General features: G+C 28.8%; 1 protein-coding gene across 1 annotated transcript in view; it reads right to left on the reverse strand.

Annotated features, from left to right (window-relative positions):
• The window catches only part of LOC100740896, a gene marked incomplete at its 3' end in the record, with an annotated part of 216,037 nt that overhangs the window by 130,274 nt on the left and 72,657 nt on the right, over positions 1 to 13,106 (reverse strand). The window contains 2 exon segments of the mRNA XM_033320227.1: positions 2,718 to 2,765; positions 10,103 to 10,207. Coding sequence (XP_033176118.1) covers positions 2,718 to 2,765; positions 10,103 to 10,207 — 153 coding nt within the window.

A 13,106-nucleotide genomic window follows, 5' to 3' on the forward strand; every position in this document is an offset into this window, starting at 1 on the left:
TGTCGTTGGAACTATTTTATTGATATAAGAGTGGAACAAATATACTTTTTCATATTTTTCTATATTCCTTTTTTTAATTTCTCAATAATTCTTACACAAAAGTATATCTAAAGTTTAACTTTAATAATATGTAGTGATCATGCGAATAATCATGTAATCATGATCATAGTGACTAACGCGGACGATTAAAATGAACAATCCATTGTTTTTCGCAGCAATTTTATAGATTTATAGTGATGTATTTTTGGAAATTTGAATGATTTTTAGTCAAGTAGATGAATAAAGTTTTCTTTTTACTGCGTGCATTTATATTTTATATATAGCTTTCAGTTTGATTTCTTTGGCATATGCTTTCACCCGAACTTCTGATATCAACAAAAATTCACAAGTAATTTATTAATTTTATAATAATTTGTGCTGCTCGTAATTTTGAAAAAGCGTCAGTATAATTCTAGAAGATACTTTTGATCTGAAGATTAATTGATTCACTGGCCTTTTCAAAACTTCGTTGTTTTAAGTTTCATTCTGTTCTTATCAGAGAATTCTAAAATCAATTACTTTGAGCAGTGTATAATCTTTAATAAATTCAAAAATTTGATAAGGAAACGGCGAAGTCGTCTCGTTCTTTTCATTCATCACTCGAAGCAGTCTATAAGATTCGGGAAAACAATTTTGATTTTATAAGCGTCGATTGCAACAGTAAGATAAACAGCAGTTCATTTGGTAGGAACGTTCATAAAATTAGAAATTCGTGGGCGTCGGTATTAACATACGTCTAATTATAATTGACCGAGGAGTATATTAAAGTGTAATGCTGTGGGGATTTTCTAAAACAACTTATCACGTTCTATGCCAATTTTCATTTTGAATTATTTAAAAATTATATGCCAGAAATTGAGTGGCATTAATGAGCATTAATGTAACTTCAGATAAACTGGCTTGCTTACATGCAACAGACGTACTACAAAGATTCAAACAAGAGATACATACCAATATTACACAAACGTGTTAGGAAAGATTATCAGAAAGATAAATTATTTACTGTCTGTTTTGTCTTCGCCTTGTTTAATTGCAAAACGATTTTAGTAAATTAAACAATATCGTTGTTGTACATATGAATATATGTAAATATTTTGTCTTGTTACATGTTTAATATATGAGACACTTAATAAAATGTTTAATAGCGATTTGATTTTCCTAAATTAAACCGTATTGATTTCTTTTAGGGATACCTAATATTATACGTCATTAAAAACTTATTAATATCTTTGCCTGATTATATTACCTGATTATAATCTTAAAAGTATATAAAATCCATAGGTACATTCAATATTTTAGTAAAATATTTCATCACTTGTGATAAAATAACACATAACTTTTCCTTCTCTATATTACCTGCATCATTGGATTACTACTTTAATCAATTTTGATACTCGTATTATTAGATTTTCTATCATGTTTATTGTTTCTTTTTTGTTCTAAGTGTGTCAATAAGTCCATAAAGAGATGAGTTTTCCATTTAATTTATTCCAAATTTTTTCAACGAGGTTTACATCAATAGTTTATTATATAGATAAGTATGATTTTAATTTATCATGTTCTTCTAACTCTTTCTCTTTTTCAGGTAGCTTTCACATGATTTTGCTGTATACCAGAATCATTATCTTAACTAATAATTTATTAGTAATAAAAATCTAAATATCTTGTATATATACAAATTGCTAAGGAATATCTAATACCTATTTGTGGAAGTGTATATGTATATGCAAAGAGAGTGTTCCTACCTGAATTTAAGTAGAAAAATAGATTGTATATTGTTAGATTTTACGCATAAAATAAGAATCATTTAATTAATCGCGAACAAATGAATAATCATGATCATTGCTTCATACTTCGATCTGTAACAAATCTTAATGAAATGTTAGGCGTCTGTATATCCAACTTTATTTTTATACTCCATATGTCTTAAAAAAATAATTTAAATTTTGTATGACAATCGTATTATTATTATTGGTTATGAAGATCAAAGAAATATTTATTCCTGCTAAAATTTCATTTGAATAGATAAGCTTCGATATTTAACACATATAATTAACAAGTAATTACAAACATGCATATCAAAAAATACAGGATATGTAAATAGTTAAAGTTACATTAGACAATTTTTAAATTGGGAATGCGCCATTCAACAATATTATACAAAATATTTTCGTAAGATCTCAAGTCTACTACATTTCAAACATGCAATAAATTATTCTCTGTTCTCAGTAAATAACCTGGATTCCAAATCTTTGTGAACGGAATTAAAAAATATTTCTAAGAAATTAATGTCATATATAGGTAACTAAGTAATAGAACCACTTTCAAAAAATGACTTTACGTTGTCCTAGATTCAGGTAATGAATGAAAAATTCAATAATATTACAGAATTTTGACATGGAAATAATTATTTTGAAAACTACTAAATGCGTGAAAACTACGTGAAAAAATTCCGTCTAAAAATGTTATAAATCCTATGTTAAATTTATTGCAAAATTGCCTTTTAAATGACAGAAAAATTTCATATTCTGTGGTAATATAATCATATCTTAGTAGCAATAATTACAATGATAATACATACAAACGTATTTGTTAGACATCGTGTTTATTTTTTAATATACGATTTGTAATAATATAAAACACTCTGTTAGTCTCACACGTTTCGTTTGCAACTTTACCTGGTGTTGCGGAAGAAGCTTTAAACGTGGGAGCGAACATAACGTTCTCTGAAAATATCAATAAGTACTTTAAGGATCCAAACTCATAATTTTACTTGTTGTTTACTAAAAATACATAAGATAATTCGTAATAATTAACTTGGAAAATTCTGAACTATAAAAATATTTCATTTGTACGAAAATTGTCGAAACTCTTTGATTATAAATAATGACAAAATAAACGAAATCTATAAAATTGTTGACTGTCTTACGTATAATAAACCGAACACAAGGCTGTCCTTGCATATGGCGGATTGGCATTTGCGTTTCTCAAATTATAAGTACTTAAATATTTGACTGCAGACGTTTATGTACATTCACAGTTTGAAAATATAATTAAGAAAATAGAATCTCGATCGAAAATTTTTATCCACCAAAGTACTATACTTTGAATATCTTATATTTCTTTTATTTTTGCATCTTCGTCATTGCATTTTCAAATTTCCTGTAAATGCATAAAAATTCGCAGTCTACTAATTATCATCGTCCTATAGAACTTATAAAATATTTTCTAATAACGTAATATTTACAAAATAAGTACTCAAGTGACTGTTGTATTTTATGATGTATTATTTTATTTATTTATTAAACAAATTATATATATATATATATTAGATATATTTTCGTAATATTTATACTTTTAACATAATTCCGCGCTTTTTTTAATTACTTTAACATTTTGAGATATTTGCTATTTTCCTGATCATTTATTACTGTATCTTAATATTTGATTTTATGGATGTGGAACTCTTTCGACGTATCTGCTTTCTAACATATATGCTCATCAATCACTTTGTCTATTTCAAATACACTATTTAAAGGTGATATCCGCATTGACAGACAATGTGACCCGGGAAGCATGACATTACTTCTCTTGAAGGCACAGCGTGAGTTTCCCAACAAAAAACAGAGAAACTTTCCTCGAGCAAACTCTAAAAATAATAGATACACAGGCATTATATACTTACTTTCTCCTCCCTTCCGGTCATGGGCTTTAAAAAATTAATTTCCTTTCTAACCATACGCATACATAATCACATAATGTATGAGTAAGTCCTAAGAGGATGTAAGGACAGCGCTTAAATGACATTGACCTTAATCTTTATGTTCACAATTAAACAAATGTCTTAAACATGTAAGTTTTGGAGGTATATCTAGATAAAAATTTACTGCTCATAATTCGTAATTCATAATTTAGTCCATAATTCATACTTAAATTTTATTAAATTAAGATATTATATAATAGAAAGTATTTCTGTTAAGATAATCCCATTATGGATTATAAATTTTACATATTTTGTACAAATGAAAAATATTTTTTTCATTCATCGGTATGGATGAATATAGTCCTCTTGTTTCGTTGGATAAAACATGTATAGGATAGATCTACTCCTATAACGAGAGCAGCTACTATTTTGTTACCTTAAATCGTGATAAGGAACGTACTAAAGAGGTCTTAAATTGCTTCTTTATAAGAACGATGCGGGTCATTAATATAGAAGCAAGCTTAATGAGCTTCGAAGCAAAAATAAAAGGAAAGAAAGGTAACAGGACGTACGAAGATGGAAAAGATCGTACGTAGAACATAAAGTATTCTTCAAAGTACGATATCTATGCAATGGCTTTTTACATTTTAGAGTTTCCTTAACATCGAGTCATCGGTTGAACATAATTAAAAAATTAACTGTCATTACACTATAAAAGAAACTTCTAAACTTTTTATTACCTAATGTAATTAAGAATTAAAATTTATCATCAATTTTTATTCTTAACTATTTTGCCATTTCAGTAGGTGTATCTGTGTTCTCTTGGCTTAGAAACTACGTAAAATACTGAAACAGTATTGATATTCATATATCTAATATTAAATAGTATGTTTTAATATAACTTAATGGAAAAATAGCAAAGAATTCTTTTTTTTCTGAAAAATATTAGGTCCATTTTATAGATAGGGTATGAAACCTTTCTGTTGTTGAAATAAAGCTTATCGTAAATTTCCATATTTATACGTCACAGATTGAAAATGAATATGCTAGAGAAATATTAGATAATCACTTAATTGCTGAAATTTTGGGCTATATAGATTTTTACTATATCAACATACTCTAAAAGTAATATCTACAAGAATTGAAGTTAATATTGAATATAGGATCATTGAAAGTAAAAGAAAACAGTACAACAAATAAACATTGTTATACATATAATTGTATAATATTAGTTAAAAGTTTTTTAAAATAATATTTTTGGAATATGAAATAAACAAATTTATCTAATCAGAAACTTTTGCAGAGCACTGTATTCAAATCGAATAAATAGAACCAATTGATTGGTAAAAAGTAAATGCTCAATCATCGAGTCGTCCAAATTGAATTTCGCGACCGGAAGGAACCTCAGGAGCGGAAGACGCCAGTCCCCGACAAACGAAAATAGCACGCGTCTTCTGCCTTGAACACACGTATATTGCAATTTCGTGCAATCTACGGAGCGGTAACGTGACACCTTTATGTAATCGAGGTCCGCCAACCAACAAGCTCTACTGCACGTTTTCCTCTATGTGTTTGCTAAACACTGTCAGGTATCGCGAATTTCTCAGTTTTAACACACAATCCTCGATGTACTTAATAAATTCAATGTGTCGGCTCTCTTAAGTTCATATTCGTAAAACGTATTCAGACAGCCTTTAATGCGTAACGTGTAAATATTTACGAACGCTTCTTACAAATCCTTATTCGATAAAGTAATGAGAGTCGGGCTTGTCTCAAATACGATCTTGTGCTTTATAGAGTTTAACATTTAACCGTTGCTTCGAACGCGGGGAATCGCGATTAACGCCACGAGTTAACGTTAGTAAAGTGATGAAGAAATACGTTTCGATTGTCATTTTCTTTTCTTGATTTAAGCATTTAATGTTTGAAAGATCAGTTATACTGGAGCTTCCTTTATTACAGAATTATTTCTACACTGGATATCGAATTTATACAGGGTGTCCCAGTATTAATTGTACAACCTAGAAGGGATGATTGTACATGAGGAAATAAGTCGAGAATATGGAATAAATTTTTTTTCATTTCAGGCTTTGTTCTCGAGAAAATCGACTATGAATTTCCTCCGAATATGCATGCACTTGACTATGTCGGATTAAAATTTAAACGGATTACGGTACAAACCATATGCAATAGATTTACGATTATGTAATTCTTAAGATTCACTTTATTAATGCAAAATTGTTGAAAATGCTGACCACTGTACTGCATACACAGATGTGCTTTCCGAATTACATTTTCGTGCACGCTTTCCAATTTTTTCGTTTTTCGTTTTCAGTTCTTCGAACGCAAAAATGATCCTCACTTTTAATTATGGAGGACTGGTGTTGTTTTCGAAATAAACTTTTCATTTAGTATGATCCCACAGATAAAAATCAAGGGGTATTTAATTTACAAATTTAATTCGGGGAGCACACCTGTGTATGCAGTACGGTAGCCAGCGTTTTCAACAATTTTTGCATTAATAAAGTAAATCTTAAGAATTACATGCGTTGTTATTACTCATAAACCTACGGCATATGGTTTGTATCGTGATCTGTTTAACCACGACATGGTCAAGCGCATGCGTATTCCGAGGAAATTCAAAGTCGGTTTTCTCGAAAACAAAATCTCAAATGAAAAAAATTTATTCTATATTTTCGACTTATTTGTTTATGTACAATCACTTCCTTCGGGTTGTATAATCAACGCCGAGACACCCTGTACATGTTAAATAAAATATTCATATGAAATTAAATATTTATGTATTATGTATGTATATAAGTTTCCTAAATAAAGGATCTAAATTATAAATGAATTTATATAATCATATTTAAGCTTCAATATTTGATTAAAACATCATTTAACGAAATTTTATAGTATAATTAAATAAATCTTTAATCAAAGTCTTAATATTTAAGGCGATGTTTATACTATAATAGAAATATAAAAAAAAGAAATATATAAAAACATAAACAAATAGATAGAATTGAAATACATTGTACATATTTACAAGTACGCATTAATTCGTCATTATATCTACAAGTATTTTCAATTATAATTTCCAATACAATTCCGAAACAATAAATGATTCCTCCCACAATACTACTAAAACTTGTTGAAAACCTACTTGTATTTGTACAAATTTAAAAGTCACCTTAATCTTCATCCAAAATACAAAATGTATCATAGAAGGAATTAAAAGAAAAAGAAGATTAACATTAAAAGAAATTATTTTACAAATACTTTTTTTTCACTTATAACTTTCATTATAATTTTCAATCAATAAACCAACTTTTTAAAGAAATTATCAAATATTATGGAAAGTATGTCTCTACAAACAGAATTAAATTAACAGATACTTTAATTTTCATCGAAAACAAAATATTCACAGATTCGACGAATCAGTTGCAACGGACAATAACATGAACTAAAAAAAAAAAAACTAATCTTGACGTGGAATATTGAATAAATAATCCAGTGCCCTTGCAGAAATTATGCAGAACTGTTGGAAGCACATGTGTCTACACAAACATAGTCACTTTAAAAGATAAAGACGGAAATCCGCATAGCGCGCTGGAACGGAAACATCGAGTAGTCGTTCGAACTTTAAAGCATCCCCCATTTTAAAGCGGCGTTCGCAGGACAACCTGTTGAACGAGTCCTTAAGACGACACGACATCGTAACAAAAAGTCCTACCTCTACACACGTCATATTTTTAAGCGATTGATATCAAAATTTTTCTAATAACGTAGACACTCACTTTTTTCCAACATTGTATGCGCTTTGTTCTTCGGGTTAATCGACGGAAATTTGCACCAGATAACGCGATTACGAACGAACTTCGAAGAATAACCGCGGACTGCGAAGCGTCACGATGCCTGATGGCAATGCCGCGCCGCGCCGCTGTCGCGCTACCACCATCATCGCCGCGCTCTTCGACTCGTTCGACTACGCAGAAGCCGGCAATTCAAAATAGTAGCGTGACGTGGCTTCTCGTAACGCACGAAAATTCGTATCGAACCACGATCCTTGGTCTCGGGTCAAACATAAATGTTACACCGCGTATAGTGGCTCGCAAAAGTATTCGAACCCTTACAATTCAAAAATTTGATCTATTTATGCTGTGTGTGTTACAAGAAATACACTTTGTGAAACTAATCTGAAAATGTATATAAAAGTTACAAGATATTCGTTGCAAATTATATTTAGTAAAAAATTGATGTAAAGCATAAACTGCCATTTTGAGCATACGATAATTGTTAAACATCACCCACCGAATATTTAGTCTTATTGATATAATAAATGTTTAAATACTTTTATGATTTTTGCGAAATACATACATGCTTACACTAAATATCTTGTAACTTTTATATACATTTTCGTTCGTCTATAGGGTTAATATGATAAATAATAATAAACTCATAGGTTAATGAGATTGCAAAATGTTTCGTATAACACACATAATATATATTGGTCAAAAGGTCTCTATAAGTATTCCAATACTTTCTCGAGCAATTGTATATATTCTTTTTTTCCCTCTTTATTTACCTTCGACATGGTATCTACGGACGGTGTGTAGAACTTTGCTTTTCTTAACTTCGGTTTAACGAACAGTGACTATGGAGTAACGCGGAGAATAAATGCAGCTGAACCGTATGCCAAACATCGAATTAACGATTACTTTTTAGGTAAAGCTTTGTATTTTACATAGGTTTGATGTAATAAAAATTAACGAATGCTTTTTAAATAAAATTTTGTGCCGTACGTTGGTTTCTTATAATAGAAACATATAATATAGATATATAAAGCGAGGCACTTTGTAAGTAAGCTATAGGAAAAAAATACAATCGAATCTCAATTATCAGAACTCCGATTAATGGAAAGATTAATTGCTCCCATATCGATTATGAGGGAAATTAAGAAATTAAAATGTTTTTCTTTCTGTTTAATACTACCATTTATAAAATAGTTTAAAATATGATCTTTCCTCAGAGGGAAACGAGTTGTTCGATTAATAAACTTTATCCTTCGTTTTTCAAAATTCATAAATTAATGTAATATGATTAGTTCGAATAATTAAGATTCCACTTTAACTTAATCTAATGTCATCTAATGAAATTTGTTTCGATGTCATCTATACTGCAAAGTAGAGAACACTGCAACTATTTATAAGAACAAATATATGTTACCAGCTTAAAACTGAGTGAGAAATTTATAGTATGGCATTGAATTATAAAATATTTGCAATTATATTAAATTCTTTATCGTGGATACTTTTTGGTTTTGCTTTTCTTCCAATTCCTCCTAATTGGTAAATAATACCAATAAGTATGCTGCGGTTATTTATGCATCTACGGGAAGTTTAAATGTACGAAAATACACAAAACGTATAGAATATATAAGAATATACAAAATATCTAAAGGAAAATATTTGTTGTAATATTTAAAATATAATAATTTATATTTAATATAATATAATTTCTATTCTAATCTATAGTTTGCTGATGACAAATAACATAATCTTTTATTTAGTGTACGTGCTCGTACTAAATAGCATAGATCACTGTTGGCCTACATAGCAGGGAATGCGTTAATTATATCTTTGAGTACAGTTTCACAAAAAACGTTGAACTCTATTCAATTACACGGGTGTAAAGTAAAGTAACATTCGTAAAAATTTTACATTTCCCAGGTTGATTTTGTTACCCTCATATTAATTCATCATTTTTATTATTTTACTTACGTTTATAATTATTTGTAAAATTTCTCATTATTCTATCGTTTAAATATTAAACTGTTTCTGGTCGCTTTGTGTAGATTGCATAAAAACTGTAGTATTTTCCAAAAATTGTACTGATTTTTTATATCATATATTCCATATTATACGATGTTTGAAAAAATAGTTCATTTCCGTTTTTCATGTATTATTGTAAAAATTAGTAAATATGTATTATTCATTACTGGAACAGATAGGTGTTTCAGAAATTCAAATGAAAGAGCGAAAGAAATCCATTATGGAGAACCAAGTTCCTTTGACTTTGATAAAAGAATGAATAATTCAACGGAAAATATAGTTAATTAGAAGATGTACAAATTATAATAATTACAAGATGTCAGATTAGATATATCATAAAATTTTTAAATAAGTTGTATGCATACCTGAAATAAAAAACTGAAATACATATTTATAAAATAAATAAGTATTGTAAAAACTAATTTATTATCTATGTTATCTTCCCATAATATTTTTTTATATACTTTTCATTAATTTTTCAGTAAAACGCATGCTGTAATTAACTAAGCAAAATAATGAAACGCACCTTTCCCAAACAGAAATCCCTTGCCGAATTTCAAAGCATTGTCAATCTCGTGCAGAAGATCGTTCTCATTATCACTTTGCCTTGTGTCAAAATCATAACCATATCCTTAAAAAAAAAACATGCCAAAGCGGCCCAAAAAATAAAATAAACAAAAAATAAAACATATTACTAGAATTGAATAATGTAAAGTGCCATTCATTGATTTTTAAAAGCATTAGAAATTGTTCATGGAATATTTATTCTTCTCTTTCCGGCCTAGAAAAGTGAAAAGTGATCTCATAGTTACTAGACTCGAATAGTTCTGTATTTTTAACAGTGATCGAGTAAGATTAGCTTCCAGAAAGTCTGAATCTACATTTTCTATGTCGCGATAAAACACTAAAACTAATAGGCTTTATTATGAAATTTTAACTTTTAATTAATTTATGTTCGATATTGCGTACACATCACATTATACTTTAACAAGTTATTAATTAATGAAGCAATAGATGTATTTGTTTTCGATAAAACAGTAAAATCTTAGTGTACTATATCTTCTTTACAAAAACAGTATATTTATACTATTAATAATGGAATCAGCGAAGGAAAAATATTATACATAGTTTAAGAAAAAATCAATTCTGAAGTGATTAAATAAGAGATAAAATTCTTAATGTTTTATGATATTTATAAATGTCATATTAATATGTTCTATATACCGATATTTATTATAAATATTCCACTATTATTGCTATGTTAATGAATCAATGGAAGCCATGTTATATAACGATGTTATAAAGCGAGAAAAGAAGACAGATAGTTATTTCAAACGATTAAAAGTAAAATAAATAAATATGTTGTGGTAAAACGTGAAAGATGAACCTAAATATTTATGACCTGAAGCTTCATATGTACATACAGTCGGACACATTAATATTCGGACATTTGACTTGAGTTTTTTTTTGGGCGGGGGGGAGGGGAGGGAAGTTAAAAGGATTAATTTACTAGGCGGCGGGTAAAAAACATTCTGTGGATTTATGTCAATTATGTACATGCTTAACATTTGATCAAAGTCGGTTAAAGTTGCTATGAGCTACAAACGGTTAAAAATGGCGATAATTGCAGTTTTTCACGACTTCCGAGTAAAAATAATAGATCTAAAGATTCTTACATCTTTCGGTACCTGTTATTTGTTTCTGCATTAACCGATTTCGATGAAATTTTTAGTCAAATTAGTTCAAATTTTCATTAGCCGCTCAGATAAAAAACTTGTAAAAAATAATCTTTACTATTTTTCTCCACGATTCCGATCAATTTCAATTCTTTCAAATTTTTCCTTACAACTTCCTGTTGCCTTCTCAAGAAATTTAAGACATTTGAAAAGGTATCCTGTTTTGAAGAGTGTCCCAATACTAGAGTGATCGATTCTACATCTAAATGCTACATTTATGAAAAGGTACATTACTTTTTTCTTTTTTCTTATTTCTTTTTCGAACTTTCTATCTTCTATTTTCAAATATAATTCGTGCAAAACGATAAAAACAAGAAAAATTGTGTGAGGAAGAAAGTTTCAAATAATCCTTTTTCGTACCTGACTTCCTTCAAACCATATGTTCAAATTACAGTTTATTTAAAAAATTCGAGTATAATTTACGGATGCGCTGCATATTTTAATAATTCCAATTTCAGTCTAGAATAATGGTATCTAAATTGAAATCATAAAAAGTCAGTATGTACAACAAAGAATTATATGAAGAACTGGTAATATTGATAACAAGAATTCTAAAGTTCAGTTGCGAAAACAAATTTTAAACTTGTCATTAAGAAACTTCACCTCATACATCTATACATATGCAAACGAATTAAGTCGTTTCATTCATAACAAACATATATAAAATGCACTTGAGTCTTATAGCCCCGGGCAAATAAGTTAAAATAAATTGCTACATAAATCTTGGTTACGCACGAAACGTGAAATTTAGATAAATTGCACTTTGACCAACGAAAACTCAAACCAATCTAGTGTGGCGGATCGGTATCAATAGGACGCCGACAGGTCCAGGCACACTAGTTTTTTCTAGTTTTCTTCTAGTTTCTAGTTTTTTAGACAACAGACACATCATAAAATTAATTCCACAGCGATTCTTCAATTTTCATATTACAATCTCTTTTCTTAAATTACAAGTTATTAATTATTAATTAACTAATAACAATTAATTACAGGGTTATTAATGACCGTACCACATTTATGTACATATGGCAGGTAGTTAAAGCTAATATTGTTTAGAAACACTAGAAAAAACTAAACTTCTTTTTTGCTTGTTCAGTGAATTTGGTAAGTCACAAGTTGTGCTCTTTTCACACAGAATTTAGCAGGTGATAATCGGTATAGTTTAATATGTTGCAAGTATCAAAAATATTTGGTTCGGTTTTAATCTTTCTTTTATTTCAGCGATAAAGATTTTTAATGTTTTAAATATATCTCTGTAAGGTTCTACTTGTTTAGCTATATTTACAGAAAAATAAATTCGTATAAACAACTGCTATCCAACAATTATTTGCTACAACGAGGGAAAAAAGCATGACATTTTGAGTCACAAAGCGTATTTTTTCTTTTCTTTCAGATAATTTTATCAATTTAGCCATCTATTATAAAAATTATAATAATTTGTAACAGAAATTTTATGTATTTATGGAAAATTTAAAAGTGTACAAATATATAGAATGCATATAAATAATATAAAAAAATACATAAAATATCCAATGTAAAACGTTATAATATTTAGCTCGGAGATATTTTTATTTAGGAAACATTTCTTTATTTGCATTCAGAAGAATATGGAATTGTATATTTAATGTTACAAATTCCTTACCTTGCAATACAGTCAGTAACATTCATAAATTTTCACAATCTTAAACATTAACCACGATCAGATAACTAATCTGTTCCACATATCGACTTCTTCCTTTCCTTTCTCTTTTACGTAGAGGAAACCTTCATAGGCACCTCGTGTCCTCGGCGGGA

The sequence above is a fragment of the Bombus impatiens genome, unplaced genomic scaffold (assembly GCF_000188095.3).
Source record: "Bombus impatiens unplaced genomic scaffold, BIMP_2.2 scf_0261, whole genome shotgun sequence".
Classification (NCBI taxonomy): Eukaryota; Metazoa; Arthropoda; class Insecta; order Hymenoptera; family Apidae; genus Bombus; species Bombus impatiens.